General features: G+C 45.7%; 1 protein-coding gene across 1 annotated transcript in view; it reads right to left on the bottom strand.

Annotated features, from left to right (window-relative positions):
• The window catches only part of FRMPD1 (FERM and PDZ domain containing 1), a 66938-nt gene that overhangs the window by 30633 nt on the left and 16316 nt on the right, over positions 1-19989 (bottom strand). The window contains exon 2 of the mRNA XM_004711000.2: positions 14354-14458. Within this exon, the coding sequence (XP_004711057.1) occupies positions 14354-14454 (101 nt within the window). The 5' untranslated portion in view covers positions 14455-14458. The remainder of the gene's footprint in view (positions 1-14353; positions 14459-19989) is intronic.

The following is a 19989-nucleotide window of genomic DNA, read 5'->3' as shown; positions in this document are numbered from 1 at the left end:
CCTGGGAGACATTGCAGCTGACAAGACACATGGAACTATACTAGTGCCCAGAGCTGGAGAAGCCACACGGACCTACCCTGATGCAACCAGACATCTGAAGCCAGAGAAGCCATGTAGAGACCCCTGCCAGCACTAAGATACTTGACACCACCACTGGATCCGCAAGACTTCCCACCCACTGGCCTGTGATCTTCCTGCATTTGGCGTCACTGCATGTGTTACGTGAGTCTGAAGAGGAATTTGTAGACTGGTATCGGACATATTGGCTGATATTGGACTTATGGACTTGATCTGGACTGGGCTGGGATGTTTTCTCAATATTTAATTGCTCTTGTATACAAAGCACTTTCCTATACACATATACATGTCACTGAATTTGTTTCTTTAGTCTACCCAGGCTAACATGATTCCCCCTCTTCCTCCTGTTTTATTTTATGGGGACTAATCTTTATGCCCTTCAACTTTGTCCCTGTGAGGATTCTAATATGAAGGGGCTTCAAAAACAAAAAAAATCCATGGGAAAATGGAAGGAAAACAGAATGGAAATTGTGCTATACACTGAGGATTCCCTCTGCATTAATCTTAAAAAACATCTATGTTCTATATATCTAAAAAAAAACAAAAAAACCCCAAACCTGCTTAAGCTAAAACTTCAATTTCCTACCTCTCAAAAACCACAAAGCTAGTCCTAAGCTATTTTTTCTTTGTCTGTGGTTTTTAAACGATTTCACCCCCTCCAAGAATCAGTGCTCTTTTCTGAAGGAGGCTGCACGGGGAAGGGATGCGGTGTGTACTGTCTTTGTAAACAACAGAGGGTTGAGCAGAAGCAGCTCCCTCGGGACTCTGAAGTTAAGGCCTATCATTTATTCTCATTCATTTGCTAAATACTGTCAAGGCCTCTGCCTAATGCAAAAGAGCCTTCTTATCTGCAAATCACTTCTCTGCCATTTGTAAGGCTCTCACATTTCCACGAGGATCAGGAAATACGAGAAATTGCTTCCATGGGGCCAAAATGAATGCGGCCAGTCCAAGCACAAAGCCTTCATGCGCGCTTCCCATCGAAGGGCCCGTCAAGCCCTCTCCAAGCCAGTCTGAGCCCCAGGTCCTGACCCGGGCAGATGCGTCGTAGAGCGAGGGTTTCTTCTGGGAAGCTTGTGGGTCACACTGAGAAAGGTCAGCAGAGACGTAACAAAAAAGAAGCAAAAGACTGAATAAAACCCACGGCTTTTCCTGATTTTGGAGAGAGAAAAAAAGGTTAAACTATAAAGGGATCTTTATGTAACAACAATATATTCTGGACACTGCTGCAAGAATGAGGGTAAACCATAAACTTACAGCCCCCAGTCTTAATCTGCGCCCATCGGACAGAGGCAGGAAGCTAAACTGCCTGGTGAGGGCTTCACCAATGAAACTGAATAGGGAGTCTAGATAAGTGGGCACAGTGGTTACACTAACCCCAAGGTAATCAGTTCGAAACCACCAGTCACACCACAGGAGAAAGATGAGGCTCTCCACTCCTGTGAAGAGCTAGTCTCAAGACACCCACGGGGGCAGGTCTACTTGGACCTCTGGGGTCACTTTGAGTCAGAATGGACTAGATGGCCGTGAGTGGTGAGTGAATTACTGAGACACAGAGGAGTCCTGGGGACACGGGTCAAGTGCATGACAGGTAGCCAGAAAGGGGGCAGTGTGACACCACCAGCCCCTCTTTGGGAGAAAGATCTGGCGGTCTTGTTTCTGTCAAGATTCAAGTCTTAGAAACCTTGTGGGGCCCTTCTACTTTGTCCCAAAGGGTCCCCGTGAGTCAAAATTAACTCACCAACAATGGGTTTGGTTTTGATCTCGACCCCAAATAATCCAACGTAGTGAAAAAAAATCCCCATCATGCTATTGGGCACCATGCCCGGTGACACATTTCAAAGAGGTGAGAAAAGAAAACGAGAAATAAGGGGGGCCCTTATGTGCCACTCTGGGGAGGAGACGCATTTCAGGGCCCTGAGGACATACAGAATGGCATCAGCGATGAGATGGATGATGGATGGTCTGAGTGTGAAATTTAGAAAAGCGTACACAAGGGTAAGCATAAGCTCATTACAAAGAAAGGTGCTCTTTATTTTTTAAAAAGTTTCTCACGTGTCTAAGCTTTAGTAGGGAGCCTTGGAAAAAAGAAAGAAAGACGGTGACAAAAGCATTGCCCACAGACGAGCGATTCCAAAGAGCCTATCTTTCCTTCAGTCGTAAGCAAGATGGAAGCTAACGAAGATGTTTTTATGGAACAAACTGCCACCAGGGATGGGTGTTGGGTTTACCAATAAGATGCCAAGAGCTAAGTCTAATCCTAGCAGGGATTTCCCAGGAATCTGCTGGGGTCAGAAGGTGATGGTGGCTCTCTTGTGGGATTCGAAGGGAAAATGTTGATAGATTTTTCGTGAAGGACACAGGTTGATCACGGGAGCAACACGAAAGAAAAATAAAACTTTCACTGGTGAGAAAAAGGGCAGGAAAGGAGCCTGAAGGAATTGTTTTCCATCACGACAATGCACCTGCTCATTCTTTAAGGTACAAGTGCTTCCCTATGAGAGAGACTCTCGGTGGAAAACTGTACTCCAATCACCCTACTGTCCCGATCTTACCCCTTCAGACTTCCTCGTATTCCTAGACTTCAATAACACTTAAAAGGAACATGATTTAGTTCCTGGAAGACGCTCAAACGGCCGTCTGGACATAGGGTAAATCAAAGGTGGCAGAATTAATTGGGCAAAGATTTGAGAGATGGAAAGTCAGCCTTACACAGTGTATCGACCTAGATGGAGAAGAGCCCAAGAAACAATAGTTTCGCCTTTTGATATTTTTATTTAATAAATGTTTTTATGTTTTTTGCCGCAATATTTCTTGACCTACCCTCATAAATGTAAAAAAAAGTAACAGTATAGAAAATACAAGAAGAAACTTAAGTAAGAAAAGCTTATAACCTCTGCTTCACACTGTATACACATAAAACCCCCCTCAAAATGGATTATAGGCCTAAATGTAAAAGTTAAAATTATAAAATTCTTGAGAGAAAACGTAGGAGTAAATTTTTATGGCTTCAAGTAAGGAAAATGTTCTTATGCAGATTACCCAAAGCAGAGCAACAAAACATATAAAATGCACTTCATAAACTCTGGGCTGAAGGGACACCACCAAAAAAGAAAATGAAAAGAAAATCCACTGAATTGGAGAAAATACTCGACAATTAAAGAACAGTGAAGACAGTGTGAGAACTGCTTAGACATTCAGCTACCCTGTGACGCAGCCAGTACCCTGCTGGGTATATAACCAAGAGAAAGGAAGACGCCTTGACACAGATGTTCCTTGCACGCACGTGTTCACAGCATCACTGCTGAGGAGTGTCGAGTTTCTTTGGGGCATGATAATAATGTCCTACAGTTGACTGGGATGATGGTTGCAGAACACTGTAAATTGTGAAGCACCATTTGAATTATACACTTCAAATAGGTGAATATAGATGACATTCCAATAAAACTTTTAAAATAAGTAAATATATTTTAAAAGTGAAATCCCACCAAAGATGCTTACAACACGGGTGTTTTAAGCATGGATATGAATACATAAGGTATCGATCCAGATTTAAGAGTTCAATGCTCAAAGCAAGTGAATTGAGATTTCATAATGAAGAAGTTGTTAAATAACACGAAAAACACACAACCTTATTTAAGAAACAGAACTGGAAGGGTCACAAAGTATTATTCGATGTCTACTACAACACCAAATAAGAATGAAAATTGTAAAGGTCAACGTGCACGGACCTTGGGTTGGAGACTATGAAGGAGTGCTGAACTGCTCCCAAGCTGGGCAGATCGACCAGCAATCTCATTGTACAGGGTCCTGTGAGGTACAGTCGACTTGATGGCAGTGGGCTTTGTCTGTTTGGGTTCAGTATGGATTGAAAGGAACCCTGGCAGTCCTGTGGGTGAGGTGTTGGGCTAGGGTTACCAGTTCTAACTCACCTCCCTATTTGCGGGAGAAAGAAGAGGCTCACTGCTCCACTAAAGACGTACAGACTCAGAAACTGAGCAACTTTTTAAGGTGAAGCTTGAACCCCCTTCCTAAGAGAGCTCGGCCTTCACAGTTCCCAATCACCCACAGGATAAAAGCCATATTCCTCAATCTTGCCCTCATGGAAGCCATCTGTACGCCTCAGGCCCTGGCCATCACCCACCCACCACCCATGGACCTTCCCAAAGGTTTACCCCAACCTGATTTCGCCTGAGGGGCCCTGGAGGCTCTGTAGTTTCAGCCTCGGCCTACCACCTAGGAGCAGAGGTGAGAGCTTTTGTGCAGGAGGCTGGCTTGCAGCGTGATGCCTATGGGAACTTAACGGGGGAGGGGAGGGGGAAGTTGAGCTTGCTGACCCATGAAAATGGAGCTGACTGCCTTTGGTCTGAGTTTACTGGAGTGGGGCGCCACTGGGCACTTAATTTGGGGAGCTGGGTTTGCTGACCCAAGGAGCTTAGGCTAAGTGCCTTTGGCTGGAGGCAGATAACCAAGTGGCATGTCTTTTGGGCACTTGTTAGCAGACTTGACGGAACTTTGTAACATGTCCCAATAAAACAACTCACTCCTGAGCATTTCTCACTGGCCATTACAACTTACTAACTTTCTTAATAAACCCTTTGATCATGAATTTTTTCCCGGGTAACCATTGCAATGGATATTAGAAACTAGAGCGGTAAAATAGAGGACATTAAAACTGACTATACAATACGGTCACGATGAGTTGGCATTGATTTGGTGGCATGGTTTTGGTTAATTATAAAATACATGTATGTTCCCACCAAATATGTGCTATAAATTCTAACACGTATGTCTCTCCTAAAGCCAGTCACCCTGAATTCAAGCGTCTACCCTCTTATACCCGTGAGAGAATAACTTCTGTTAAGGTCACTCATTTGTGACATTGTGGATAGGAGCATTAGGTAACTAAGACACAGACTATATACATTGATTATTCAATCCCTTTAGAACATAACTGGGGAAATTAATAATATGACTTTAAAATCTGATCATTTTCTTTAACGTTCTATGACCATTTAAAATAACATCGCTCAAAGTAATGTCCCCAAAAGAAAAACAAACCTGACCATGAGTTTCTAGACGACAAGGGTGACATCCATCTATCCTGTGGCCCTGGTGACCCGCTCTTGAATAGAGTGTGAACTCAAAACTCCCTGGCTGTTTCGATAGTCTTCCAAAATATCCATCATGACTTTATGTCTTTATATAGAACAGTGGACAAGATAGAAAACCATTCAACTGTGAATTGATAGAGTAAGCCAGCACAGCTTTAGCTCCCAAATTCTACACCAAGTAGCACAGGCCTCTGCATGTGCACCATACACAGAAACAACACCCTTAGAAAGTGCCCTTCAGCGCTCAAGACACATGGAATCCAGGAATAGGAGTGAGACTAGCAATGCCAGAAGGGTAGAGGGAAGGGGGAGGAACCAATCTCAATGACTGACACATAACCTCCACCCCCACTTCCAGGGGGAAGAACAATAGAAAACATGGGGAAGGGAGCCAGCGGCCAGCATGTGATATGAAAATAATAATAATTTATGATCTTAAGGGGTCTATTAAGGGGCCATGGGGGGGGAGAGAGAGAAAGAAAGAGTTGCTGATACCAAGGGCTCAATCGAAAGTAGATGTCTAGAAAAGAATGATGACAACATATGTACAAATATGCCTGATGCAATCGATGTATGGATTGTAATAAGAGTTGAAAGAGCCCCCAATAAAATGATCTTTTAATAAAAAAAGAAAGAAAATACCCTTCAAAAAACCCCCAAAAAACAAACCTTCCCCAGCAAGCCTTAAATATATATACAATTTAACAAATACCACAAATTTACTTCATCCTCCACCACCCCCAGCAGTTTTATTGGCATATACCATAATTCACATGTCATCCAATTCAACAGTTTGATCACATCAAGACTTGTACAATCATCACCACAATCAGTTTTAGAACATGTTCTTCAATCTTGTACTCACTGTAATTAGCTCCCCTTTCCTCCCCAATCCCCCCGCCACATGGACAAGGGACCATTCATCCAGTTACTGTCTCCATGGATTTACTTATCCTGGACTTCATATACAGAAAAAGCATTAAAAACAAATGACAACAATAAAACTCGCAGGAATAACAAAGTGAAACCGATAAAAACCTCCATAAAAAGCAGAAAAGATTAAAAGCTAAAGGGATCACAAGGTGCTAAATTTTAACCTAACTGCAACTAAAACAAAGCACTTTCCGGTGCATGCTGCCTGCGAGCAAGGCTAATCACCTCCTCGTCCAGGGGCACAGGGATTCCCCTGGTTCTGATCCTTGTGTTTTTTTGTTTTTTCCCCTTCACTTTTTTTTTAAATTGAAGCAGCTTTACAATGGGCCTAAAGGGGTCAAGTGGTAAGAGATTGGGCTTTCCAATGCTCTCTGTGTGATGACAGGGCTGCTCGAATCCCTCAACTGTGATCGGAAGGAACTCATCGGAAGCTACAGCCATGTGTAGACTCAAGCAAACGTTCCAGCTGAGGTTCAGCCCCTCCCCCTTCTTCTTCTTCTTTTTAAGTCATTTTATTGGGGGCTCGTACAACTCTTACCACACTCCATACATACATCCCTTGTGTCAAGCACATTTGTGCATTTGTTGCCATCATCATTCTCAAAACATTTTCTACTTGAGCCCTTGGTATCAGCTCCTCATTTTTCTCCTCTCCCTCCCTCATGAACCCTTGATAACTTAAAAATTATTATTTTTTCATGTCTTGCACTGACCGGTGTCTCCCTTCACCCACTTTTCTGTTGTCCATCCACCTGGGAGGGGGTATATGTAGACCTTTGTGATGGGTCAAACCCCCTTCCTAAGGGAGAGCTCAGTCTCACCGTTCCCGTCACCCACAGGGTGAAAGCTAAGTTCCTCAATCTCCATGGGCCTTAGGTCCTGGGGACCCACTCACCCATTGCCCTTCCCAAGTCATTACTCAGACCTAATTTCACCCCGAGGGCCCTGGCGGTACAATGGTTTAAGCACAGGCCTACTCATCACAAAGTGGGTGTTCAAACCCAACAGCGGCTCCGCTGGAGAAAGGTGAGGCTTCTGTTGCCACAGAGACTGACTGCTTCAGAAACACGTGAGACAGTTCTACTCCGCCCACAGGGTTGCTATGAGTTGGGATGGACTCAAGGGCAGTGGCTAACCTCACCTCCTGCATCAGCCGGTTTTGTCTCTGGGCCTCAGATCCCGCAGCTGCCCCTGCAGCAAAGTGTGAGGCCAAGCCTCAGCCCAGTGCCCACATAACCCCTTCCATCAAGCCAGCCTTCTCGGGTTCTCCAGCTCAAAGTGAACTTTATGACCCCAAACACTGCAGCCTGAATGGATAGCCATTTGATTCCACATATCACTGCCCCTAACGCGTGAAAGTCTCTGGAAGCAGGAATTACATCACATCGCAAGTTTTGCTGCATTAGTGCTTATGGGGTGAATGCATGGGCAAAATACCGTATATAGAAACCATGGTACAAAATAAATAGGTAAATACCTCTAAGAAGATTGGCAACAGGTAAAAATGCACATGTAACCAGCAGTAATAAGTAACAATTTAATGCTTGTCCATTTAAGTGTGCTTAACTTCCTGCACAACTCAGCCCCCTGGCCTGTGATCCCAACCAGGACCATAGGATCTGCTCTGTGTGTCAGAGTTCGGTAAGTGATGTCATCATCCTCTGCTACCTTGCTCAAGGCAGACTCCTACGGTTATAATCGACTTTCTCCCACCAGGAGGGTCAGTCAAAAAGTACTGCTTCTAAGGTTCTGGTCCATACGTGCATGAGTTGATTCCAAACCAAATGCATTTAACTATGTCTCTGTGCTTGGTAGAGGACTGTAGACAGGTTCGCTCAGACATACACTTACCTAAGTCTCATCAGTGTGCTGTCACCTGAGACCAAAACACCTTGAGACCAGGATTAATAAAGCTTTAGCAAAATTCACATGGCCATCATCCTCAATCCTTGAAACAGTGCAGTGTCTGTGTGAAGCTGCCCCACACAAGACAGCAGTTGTCAGAGAGAGACAGGGTTTTCAGGAGGGTCAGGATGACCTGAGAGATGAGCTCAAGGCAGAGAGGTTAGCTCCGAAGGCTAGGGTGACTGACTGCTTCTTGAGGTTCCCAAGGGGTCCTTTTGATAGCTTTTCACAAAGGACACAGGATGACCGTGGAGATTTATTACGACGAAGTTTTAAGGAAATTAAAACTGTCACTGATGGCAAAGAGGCCAGGAAAATCATGCTGAGGAATTGATTTTTCCATCACAATGAAGCGCTGGAATGAAGGCTGTCCGGTGAGAAATTCTGGGGGAAGACTTAGCCCGCCCGCCCCTGCCCCTAGGGCTCCCTTTGCTGCCTCTTCAGACTTCTTTTTGTGCCCCAAACTCAACGTTGACAAGGACCACCATTTGAGGCCCCCAAGGAGGCCAAGACTGCCACTTTGGGGTGTGAATTCAAGAGTACAAAATTCTGTACACAGAGAACGTGGACAGACTACCTCCAGAAGTCCATAGATCTAGAAAGAGGTTATGTGAAGAAGCAGCAGCTCCACACTTGGCTGTTTTTGTTTACTAGAGGTTTCTATGATTTTCTAGCAGTGCTTTTTGACTTAACCTTCATATTTCCCCTAATAGCTCTTTGAGTCAAAACACCAAGAGATCTCTAAAGATGTCATGTTTCTCTCCGCTTCCCACAACCAGCTTTTCTGCTGCAGAAGGCTTCCCGCCATGTCCCACTCTTGCCTCTCCTGAGAGATTCTCCATTCAGCAGCCAGGCTGAGTTTATCCACGAAGGCTGTGCATATGTCTCCCCTGATTCAGTGACCTTTGGAACAAAATTTTCAAATCCTTAACACACCTCCACGCCAGCCTGCATACCCAGCCATTCATCTTTTCTATTTTCATCTCTTGTAGAGCTTACAATCCGAGCGTGAGGGTTCCGGCGGGACACCAAGCCCATTGTGAGTCTCCCCACAGATTCCACTTCTATTGGGTTTTCTCTGACCCTTGGCTGGCAGTGTTAAAAGCTCTGCCCCCAGGCAGAGTGTGTTTGAAGGTGGATTGCTGTGACTCCCCTGGCCAGTGGGATTGACCTCTTGATGGACATTGGGGTGCTGGGTTATGATTCATACCCTAACCAAGATTGCCAAAGGGGCTCATAACCATCCCTGTGAACTTTTCTGCCTGCAATCAGGTGCATATAGCAATTACAGGCCCTTTCCCACATCCATAGTGCCGCCTGAGACTCAGTGAACGGATCTGCCACCCGTCAGAATCTTGCAGCACCGGTAATTTCTTGTTTAAAAATCTGTGTAACTGAATCCTTTGGATACTGAGGGAGTTAGTTTATTGTGTCAACCTGGCCGATAAACACATGTGGGGTTAATTGAAGGGCGGAGGGATAAATGGCTCAGAGAGCTTCACCTTTCTAGCTCTTGGGTCTCTTGCTTTCTGATGGTCGGACCATGGTGCAGCTGCCTTGGCTAGTTCCCTGCTTTAGCTGGCAAGGCTCACTTCCTGCAAGACATCCCCAAGGAGAAGCCACATGGACCGACCCCGATGCAGCCCTGGATGCTGGAGCAGCCATGTGGAGACCCCTGCCAGCGCAGAGATGCTTACACATTCACTGGCTCAGTTTTCCTCCTGCAGTCGACATCATTGCGTCTGTTTTGTGGGATAGAGGAGGACTTTGTGCATTGATGTTGGACATATGGGTTAATGTTGGACTTGTGAGCTTGGGCAGCACTGGGTTGGGATGTTTTCTTGATGTGCACTCACCCTTTATATAAAACTCTCTCTTATACATGCATTTTTGTGGATTTGTTTCTCTAAAGTACCCAGATACCTTACGTTGATGGTCTCTCTCATCTGGATTTGTCTTTGGCTTGTCTTTTTCCTGTTTAATAAATGCGTTAATAAACGAGACTTCATAAACGAGTCTCTATAAACTGCATTAGAATGGGGGGGAGTTTTCCAGCTGAACAATTCTTTGCTTTGAGCTCCTCAAATACACTGGCCTTTGCACAGGCTCACCTCGCTGCCTAGAATCTCTGCCGAATCTGAACACAAACAGATCGCCTACAGATTCGAAATCCCCCAACCCCATGTAGTCTACCCACCTCGTCCGGTCCGTCTCAGTCTGCTGCTTTAGAAGACATCCTTCTCTGTTGGCTGAACACACCCACAAGACCCATGCATGTGCCTCTTTGAGGCATGGGTTCATCATATTTGTCAGCACCAGAGCGAAGCCTCTCCTATTCGCTCTCTAGCGTGTAGTCTGTGTGCTGAGAACCTTGTCTTTCTTGTCCCATATGCGGAACTTCCTGTCCCACAGACTCAGAACAAAGAAATGAAGGAATCTTACCCCACTCTTTCAATAGGCCGCATTCTCTTCTCTACACGTCTGCATGTGGAAGGGCACGCTGTTCAGCAGGGATGAACAAACCAGGCCCCCCAGTGCTGACTGAACCCTGAACACTCTCAGTGACTTTGACCCACGTCTGGACTTGACATTTTCCCCAAAGGCCACATCCCAGCTTGTGTTTGGAAAGGGATTATTTAAGTACCTGACTAAACCGTGGCCTCTCCTCTCAGACAAGGTTTAATATTTGACAGTCAGCTAAAGGAAATGATCTTTGTAACAAAATTTCCTCCTCTGGAGCATTTTATAAATATCAAACAAAGTACTGATAATCCAAAAACTTTGGCCTCTTCCTGTGATGGTTTTGAGAAATAAATCTAAGATCATTCCTGTAATTTTACATGGAAACAGCCTAAGGTCTGTGATCATACTAACAGAATTCCTGTGCGAGAACTGGATCTATCCTAATGAAGAACTGGAAGAAATATGTTAAATTAATGGTGGAAACAGACTCATGTAGACAGATTCTGTATTTCATAAGTCATACGTACACAGTGAGCTGATCAATTAACATGGAAAAAGAAAACTGGAAGATGGGCACAGATTAAGCTTCAAACATTCTTTTTAACCTGCTCTCTGGCATGTTGCAAAATATAGTTCACCTCTATCCTGTCACAATAAAGAATTCACCTTTGAAGGACAGCACAATGTGGATACACTATTCTGTGCTTCTGGTTAAATACCTTATTATGCTTAGCTTGAGTGACTTTAAAAGTTCAAGTCCAGTAGAAGCTGAACTTTGTAACTTAATGTCTATTCAGAAATACCAGAAGGCAATTTACCACGTAGACACAACCGCTGGACCATGACTGTGGGTGTGGCCGTTTCAAGAGGGCGGGGTCAAGAGAGACATTGAAAGTGTAGTGCCCTCTAGGGTCAAGGCCTACCACAGGAGGAGGAGAATTTAATTAATGATTTCCACCAACGAGCGGATTCAGGAGACATGGCGTTTCTGCAGGTGCAATTTGGCGTCTTCCAGCCCATCCTCCTTGCCTCATTTTGCCTTTGCCCATGAATCAAGAAGTAGGGAAACACCTCGTCTCTGAGAGGCTTTCTGTCTGACTCGGCATACTGAAAAGATCAAAAAGGCCCTCTCTCTACATAGCACAGATGCTTTGTGGTTATCATGAGTAGTAAATATCAGATACAAGATACCAATCTTTTCTGGAACAAGTACAGCCAATCGTTCACGGACTTGGCTTCGTCTCATGTACTTTCAGCACGTTCTCAAGAGGGACCAGCCCCTGTTAAGGGTCATCCTGCTTGGTACAGTCGAGGGGCAGCAAAACAGAGGAAGCCCCTCGCTGAGTGAGACCGACACAGCGGCCCAACAGTGAGCTCAAACATAACACTGGTGAGGATCACGCACAACCGGGCGGTTTCCGTTCTGTTGTGCATCCCTAGATCGCTATGACTCAGAACAGACTCAACACAGAAAGCACTTCAGTGTTTTCTGCATTTCCGCCCAGCTATCAGTGCTAGTGTTTATAGTGTGCAGACGCTAAATCCTATGTCTAATTGGCTGGCCATCGATGGGTAACACTTATGTCCTTTAACCTTCCAACATGTGTTAGAACTTCGTGGCTGTTTTTGTTAGGTGCCACAGGCTCCAGGCCACGGCAACTCCGTGTGCAAAAAAACAAAAACTCCAGGGCGTCAAAAATTATTTTTAGGAGAAGGAAGGATATGGATTTTAAGTGTATTTTAATACATCATACAGTACCTTACTTAGACAGTCTTTGATTGGTCAATGGGAAATTCTTAAACATTTATTACGTGCTGTGTACTCTGCTAACTGCAAGGTCAGCAGTTCAAAACCACTAGCCACTCTGTGAGAGAAAGATGGGGTTTTCTACTCCCATAAACAGTGACAGTCTTGGAAACTCACAGGGGCAGTTCTACCCTTTCCTGTAGGGTTGCTATGAGTCAGAATTGACTCAATAATGGTGAGGTTCGGTTGTTTAGTTTTGTTTTTAAACTTTCCAGGACCAAGGACTTTGTAAAATAAGACAGCTATGGTCCCTTGTCTCATATGCGGCAGGAAGATGTGGGGCACGGTCCATCCAGTAAATAGGTGAGGGAGGTAGACTTTGGGCAGGTCAACAAAGAGACACAGTTTTATGAAGTGTGATGGGGAAGCAAGTTCCCTGCAGGAAAGGAACAGTGGGACCCATTCTGCCTTACGTGGTCAGGACACTTCAACCTGGAGAACGAAAAGAAGCCGCCACAAAAACAGGGGGCGGGGTGGGGGGTGGGGGCTTTTGTTGCTAGCCGAACAGCAAGTACCAGATCCCTGTGGCCAGAAAGAAGAGCTTGATTCCTTCCAGAACCTGAAAGGAAGCCAAATCAAGGGGAGAATGATGAGGGAGGAAGCAGGAGGAAGATGAGGCTGGCGTGGGACGCAGCACGAATCAGGGGAGGACTTGTCGGATGGGCCAGCACTGAACGGTTTAGGGTGAGCTGGAGCTAGAGGTGACTCTGGGATGGGAGCAGCTTGCATTTCGTAAAGCTTAAGCTAGCTGGTGGTAGAGAACCGGCTAGGATGGGAACAGAGTAGGTGAGTGATCACGGCAGTTCTTTAAGGTGGGTCATCTGAGAACTCAGAGCTGGTGCTGGAGCAGATGCAGGGGCTGAGGGAGGGACAGCATCATGGACCTATGGAGATGGTGGGGGGAGGTGTGCGGTGGCAGGGGCTGGGTAGAGGGAGACCAGGCACAAAAGCCCAAGTCTCAGGAGTGGAAGGGGGAAAGCAGGTGCCTGCATCAGGTTCACAAGGGGCAGTTCACTTCAACTGGAGCATAAAGACAAAAACAGAGTTGGAAAGAATTGTTGGTCCATCAAGGTATGTCTTGAATGTAACACTAAGAATGCCTAAACTTCATCCCATCAGACACAGGGACCGATCCAAGGTTTGAGCTGGGGGGGTTAGTCCAAAATGAGTCCTTTTCTGAACCTCAATGTCTCACCTGGATAATAGGGCTACTTTTACTGTCCATGCAGTGTGAGGATCTGAGGGTTGGCAAGTATGCTGACCCCTGGCCCCTTGCAGCCCCAGCAAGGCTTATTGTCCAGAAGCAGAGCAGCTGTTTCCAGTTCCTTTGGAAGAATGTGTGTCTCAGAAACACCTGACACGTGATATTTCATCTCGGTGGCAGGGCCAGATGGGAAATCTGAGCTGGAAAATGTACGTGTCAAAACAGAGCATATTTTAAAGTTCTCTTGTAGCAGACAAGTCAGGTCTGTATTTAGTTTCATTTTATTTTGTTTAGGATGAAATAGGGGCTGCAAGGAAGGAACAGCTGTTGGAAACAAAGACGCAGAAAGGATAGAGAGCAGACTGCCCGAGCATCCGATCTAGTATTAAGACGGGGTGCAGGGGAGACAGAGAGAGAGAGGGGGGTGGGTGAGCAGTGTCTGGGTGGAGTGTGTGAGAAGATGTGCCTGAGCAAGACAGCTGACAAGCGTGTGAGTGTGCCACTAATATGGAATTGTGTTCAAAAGAGGACGTACGTAGTGCCAAAGCATGTGTCTAAGTGAGGAGGTGTGTGTGCGCGTGAGGATGAGGGGGTGACTGCGAGTCTTTGTCAAGGTGGGCAAACATTGTGCGTGTGTACATGTGTGGGGTGGGCGTGCATGTCGTTAGGGGCAGAGGGCAGATGGCGTAGAGACTTCAGCAAGGTAAGCTGCCTATTTCCACTGCTCCTACCATGCCAGAGCCAGGGACCGCAAGGCTGGCATGTCGGGGCTGGCAAGAGCCTCCTCTCTCGGGGACAGCAAGCCTTTCCAGTAACAGACAGAAGTCGCTGCAGCACGAGGAGCCTTACCGGGCGGAGCTGTCCCGGGAGCGCCGAAGCCATCTGGCCACCATCTGTTCGATTCGGTGTGCTTTCCGTGTCTGGAGTAAACTGCTCTCCAGCTCTTCCATTTATCTGAAAGGAAGAAGAGTTTGCTTACGAAGTGAGTCAAAATATTTTGAAGTGGCGTCCGGCTCATTGTGGGGATGGTTCCTGTGTCGGCCCATTTTAAGACATGCTCCTCAAAGAGGCCGAAGGCGCCCGGGAGGCCAGGAGGTTGGGATTTCCTCGCAGGGACCGGGGGCAGGTTCTCAGGAAGGGCCAGTGGCTGCAGAAGGACCTGGTGCTCAGGACCGCCGAAGGGCAGTGAGAGAGAGCAAGGCCTTCCAGGAGACAGATGGACGCTGCGGTTGTAACAGGGGGCGCCCACGTCCCGAGAACTGGGAGAAGGGGCGGCCGCGTGGCCAGGCACGAGTTCGATCTGTGGTACATCGGGATGCTATGAGTAAGAACAGATTGCACAGCCGCTAACAACCACAATCAAATCCACTCGGCTTCTCTGGAATCCACACAAACGGTGTTCCACGTCCACAGCAGTAAGCCATGCGTCTGCCCTAAACAGACCACGTTTTCCCAAGGTTGTGCGTGTCCCCGGACAGACACTGCAGTCCCGCGGTCCTTGCAGTGGGGAACGCGGTGTACACAACCCCTTTTCTAATCACATTGTGCTATTTCTGTGGGCGCCAGCGCTTTTGCTCAACACGTCAGATCTCCACTTTGAACGGGCAAGTCATTCACAGAGTTCAAACACCAGGCAATAATGAGACACAATGAATGGCTGCCATTCAATTTTTACCTGTCTGCCCCCACCCAGGCCCCACATCTACACAAAATCACTCCTCTCAGGTCCCTCTCTGTCCTTCCAGTTTCTTTGTCTAAACAAGCCGATGCAAATATCAATGGGGTATTTCCTTACCCCACAGCTGCTCTACACCACACTCTCTCTCAGAATAGAGTCTAAAAAATCATTCCACAGCAGGGCCTGAAGTTCTTTTTCATTCTTTTTAACTACTACTGAGTATCTCATTGTGTGAATGTGCTTTAATTTAAAAAGCAACCCCCTGTTGATAGGCTTACTGCCAATCTTTTGTTACTATAAACCATGTTGTCCCCCAAGAAGAATTTGTTTCAGAGGACAGCACTGAAACTGCATCTCCGGGAGAGGGACATGTCTGATCAGAGCACATGGGAGCAAATGAGGGGGGGGAAGAGAGTGGAGCACATCCTGGCCCACCACGCCTTAAGGGCGTTTTTTCCCACTCAGGGCAGCCAATCCACAGAGAAGACCACAGGGCCGGCCCCACTGTGAGACTCGACATCCCTCACTGACCCATAGTGCTACAGGGGACAACACTGGAGACACAGTGTGGGAATTGCGCCCGATCGGATCCCACCGCACCGAGGCAAAACACTAAGGGTGTGCAACAGAACAGCAAGGGGAACAGAGCAACGAAGTCCCCAGGGAGTACCAAAAATAGACTTTCGGGCCAGGGCTTGGCACCCCAACAGACACAACTGGAAAACAGTCCTAAAGGCCAACAAACAGTCCTTGAACTAACTTTAAGCTTTTTTTCCTTGTTGTGTTTTGTTTTGTCTGTCATTGGCTTGTTGTTGTTGTTTTGCTTTATTTTGTTACTTGCTCTGTTTTGTTTTTGTGCATGTTATTATCTCTGCAGGTCTGTCTAAATCAGATAGGCTGGATGAACAATCTAGAGGAGAAAACAACAGGACCGACAGTTCTGGGGGGACATGGGAGAGGGGGAGGTGGGGGGAAAGGTATTGGCGTTAACAAACCCAGGGACAAGGGAACAACAAGTGATCCAAATCAGTGGTGAGGAGAGTGTAGGACGCCCTACAGGGCGTGACCCAGGGTAATGTAACCAAGAGGAATTCCTGAGACCCAAATGAAGACTGAGCATGATAGTGGGACAAGAGGAAAGTAAAAGGAAATAGTGGAAGGAGCTAGGAGGTAAAGGGCATTTATACAGATGTAAATAAAGGCATGCACATATGTACATATATTTATATATGAGGATGTGGACATAGATCTATATGCATATATGTATAGATTTTGTATTAAGGTAGCAGATGGACATTGGGCCTCCATTCAAGTACTCCCTCAATGCAAGAATACTGTTTTATTAAACTGGCATTCCTTGATGCTCACCTTCCCGATACAATCGCTGAAGACAAAACGGGTGCATAAGCAAATGTGGCGAAGAAAGTTGATGGTGCCCGGCTGTCAAAAGAGAGAGCCTTAAAGGGGCCTTAAAGGCTTGAAGGTAAATAGGCGGCCATGTAGCTCAGAAGCAACAAAGCCCACATGGAAGAAGCACAACAGCCTGTGCGATCACAAGGTGTCGAAGGGCTCAGGTATCAGGCATCATCAGAACAAAAAATCATATCATTGTGAATGAGGGGGGGCAGTGTGGAGTGGAGACTCAAAGCCCATCTGTAGGCAATTGGACATCCCTTTACGGGAAGGGTCACGAGGAGGAGATGAGACAGTCAGGGTGCAGTGTCGCCAATGATGAAACATACAACTTTCCTGTAGTTCCTAAATGCTTTCTCCCTGCACATTATCATGATCCCAATTCTCCCTTACAAATCTGGCTCAACCAGAGGATGTTACGCTGGTACAGATAGGAACTGGAAACACAGGGAATCCAGGGTAGATGACCCCTTCAGGACCAGTGGTGCGAGTGGCAATACCGGAAGGGTGGAGGGTGGGTGGGTTGGAAAGGGGGAACCGATTACAAGGATCTACATATAACCTCCTTCCTGGGGGACGGACAACAGAAAAGTGGGTGAAGGGAGATGTCGAACAGTGCAAGATATGACAAAATAATAATTTATAAATTATCTAGGATTCAAGTGGGAGGGGGCACAGGGAGGGAGGGGAAAATGAGCTGATGCCAGGGGCTTAAGTGGAGAGCAAATGTTTTGAGAATGCTGAGGGCCCTGAATGTACAAATGTGCTTTACACAATTGATGTATGTATGGATTGTGGTAAGAGTTGTATGTGCCCCTAATAAGATGATTGAAAAAAATGTTGCTATTATAAACAATCAGCTAAAAAACAAAAATAATCAGCTACGTTATCTATTTGCCACTTCTACATGTACGTTAGCACATATGTGGGTAAGTTCCCAAATATTGAATTGCTGGGTCAAAGGTTAAATAGGCACACATCAGGGATATTGCAAGGATAGTTCCAGACTGCTAGAATGAAGCAATATCACAATGAAGAGTCACACAGTCTTTGGGGGGTTTCCTCTCCACACTCCCTGCCCTTCAGCCGATTCTTATTTACAGCAAATGTTAGGACAGGGTGGACCTGCCCCTGTGGGTTTCCACGATTGTAACTCTTTTAGGAGAGCAGAAAGCCTCATTTTTATCCTGCAGAATAGCTGGTGGTTTCAAGCTCCATGCCTTGCAGTTAGCAGCCCAATGCATAATCACTATACTACAGTCTAATTGTGCAACAGCATCATAAAACAGTTGTGAGAATTATCGACATGTGACGCAGAAACTCTAACTGAGCACATGCTGTGGGGAAAAAAATGGTGCCGAGAGACACACGTCACCAGACTGTCACATACTTTCCATTTGCGAAACCATGCAGCATCTGCAAACCACAATGACGTGAAGCACAATAAAACCATGCTGGGTTCTGATAGTGTCTGCTCGCCAAGAAAGAATATATGTGGACTTGTGAGGAATTCTCCTAAGAAAATATGTACGAATGTTTCCCTATTTGAGTCTATTTCACGCTTTAAGATGTTAATCTCAATTCAAAAAATTAAGTGTACAGTCCAATAAATCATCATCCAAAGTACACTATTGGCAAATAAAATCTTAGTTACAAATAAAAATTTTAAATATATATATAACCAAAAGATCAGTGATTCAAACCCACCAGCTGCTCCACAGGAGAAAAGATCTGGCAACGTCCTCCCAGGAGAGGTGCAGCCTTGGGAGCCCTCCATGGAGGGCAGATTTACTCTGTCTGATAGGGTCACTATCCTCATTCTATCCTGCTGCTGTAACCAAAATGCCACCGGTGGGTGGCTTTGACAAGCATCCAGGTATTCTCTCAAAGTGTAGGAGGCTGGCTACCTGAGTGCCGGTCCTAGGGAAAGGCTCTGTCTCTGTGCCAGCTCTGGAGGAGGGTCCTTGTGGAACCCTTAGAGATCCCCTTGTGTCTTGACATCCATCTTTCCCTGGGTCTAGGGCAGCAATTCTCAACCTGTGGGTTGCAACCCATTTGGGGGGTCGAACAATCTTTTCACAAGGGTTGCCTAAGACCATCAGAAAACACATATTTCCGATGATCTTAGGAACCGAGACACCACTCCTCTATCTGTCTGCAGGCAGATATGCCCACAAAGGAGTACCCGGCGTGATGACACCATCGTGCCAACCCCATCACATACACCCCGTACAAATATAGGTGTACGTGGCCGGGTAAAGTACTTAAGTGGACCAGTCACACGAGTGGACAGCAGCTACTGTGTCGTTGGTTTCCCCTCTTCACTCTTACACATGGGCATGTAAGGAAAGGCTACATTTTCTATGAAAAACCAACCAGAACAAACATGGGAGCTCAGAAGAGAGAGAGGCAAAGACACACAAGAAACGGAAGAATCAAGTTGTAGTTTATCCTTTTAATTCAGGGCTTCAAACTGGTTCATTCTGGTCCTACCTCCTTCTGAGAATGGTCATTTCTACCCAGACACACCAACTCAGAATCTACATTTTAACAAAAATCTCCAGGTGATTCTTAAAGAAAGATGGGAAACCAGAAGAGGATTATTTGTTGTTGCTGAAAATGAGAACAATGAGAAAATAAGAACAAATGGTAACTACAAATAAGATAAGTGGAAGAAAAATATTCAATTACAAAGCAGAGAAATGTAGTCAATGAAATTTACAGAACAGAAATCCAAAACCATAGCCAGGGGAAGCATAAAGAATTCGGTGATGCATATTAATCTACGAGGTTCCAGAGTAGGAGAGCCTGAAGGAAAGGACAAAGAAAGTGGAGGTAAGAGAATTAACACGTCATTTAATTAAACTTGGCCCAACTGACGAACCTAAGTTTCCAGATTAAGAACATCTAGCAATTGTCCTGCATAACCAATTAAAAAAGACATAGTAAGGGATCAGCACTGTGAAATTTTAGGAACCTGAAACAGAAATTATCTTCAAAACTTATAGAGAAAAAATAGATCACAAATAATGAATTAGGAATTAAACTAGCATTTCACTTCTCAGTAGTAATAAAGGAAGCTCAAAGATATCGAAGCATGTTTTTTTCTATACGCAGCAAGACTATCAATCAAACAGCAAAGACATTTTAAGATGTCAAAAATTGTACCTTCATCCAACCTCTCTCAGGAAGGTAGGAGAGGATGTGCTCCTATCAAAGAAGCAAGTCAATCAATAAAAAGAAATGGACCCAGGGAGTTGAAGATCCGTCGCGAGGTGGAGGGAGCACCGCGAGACACCAGAAGACAAGCAAGGCTTGGTCCAATGATCAAAGAGCGAGAGACAAGAAAGACAGGGCAAGATATGACAAAATACCCATTTATAAACTATCAAGG

The sequence above is a fragment of the Echinops telfairi genome, unplaced genomic scaffold (assembly GCF_000313985.2).
Source record: "Echinops telfairi isolate 266 unplaced genomic scaffold, ASM31398v2 ScPeMD7_7410;HRSCAF=8448, whole genome shotgun sequence".
Lineage (NCBI taxonomy): Eukaryota > Metazoa > Chordata > Mammalia > Afrosoricida > Tenrecidae > Echinops > Echinops telfairi.
Note: the sequence above shows the minus strand (reverse complement) of the source record. Positions and strands in the feature narration are given on the sequence as shown.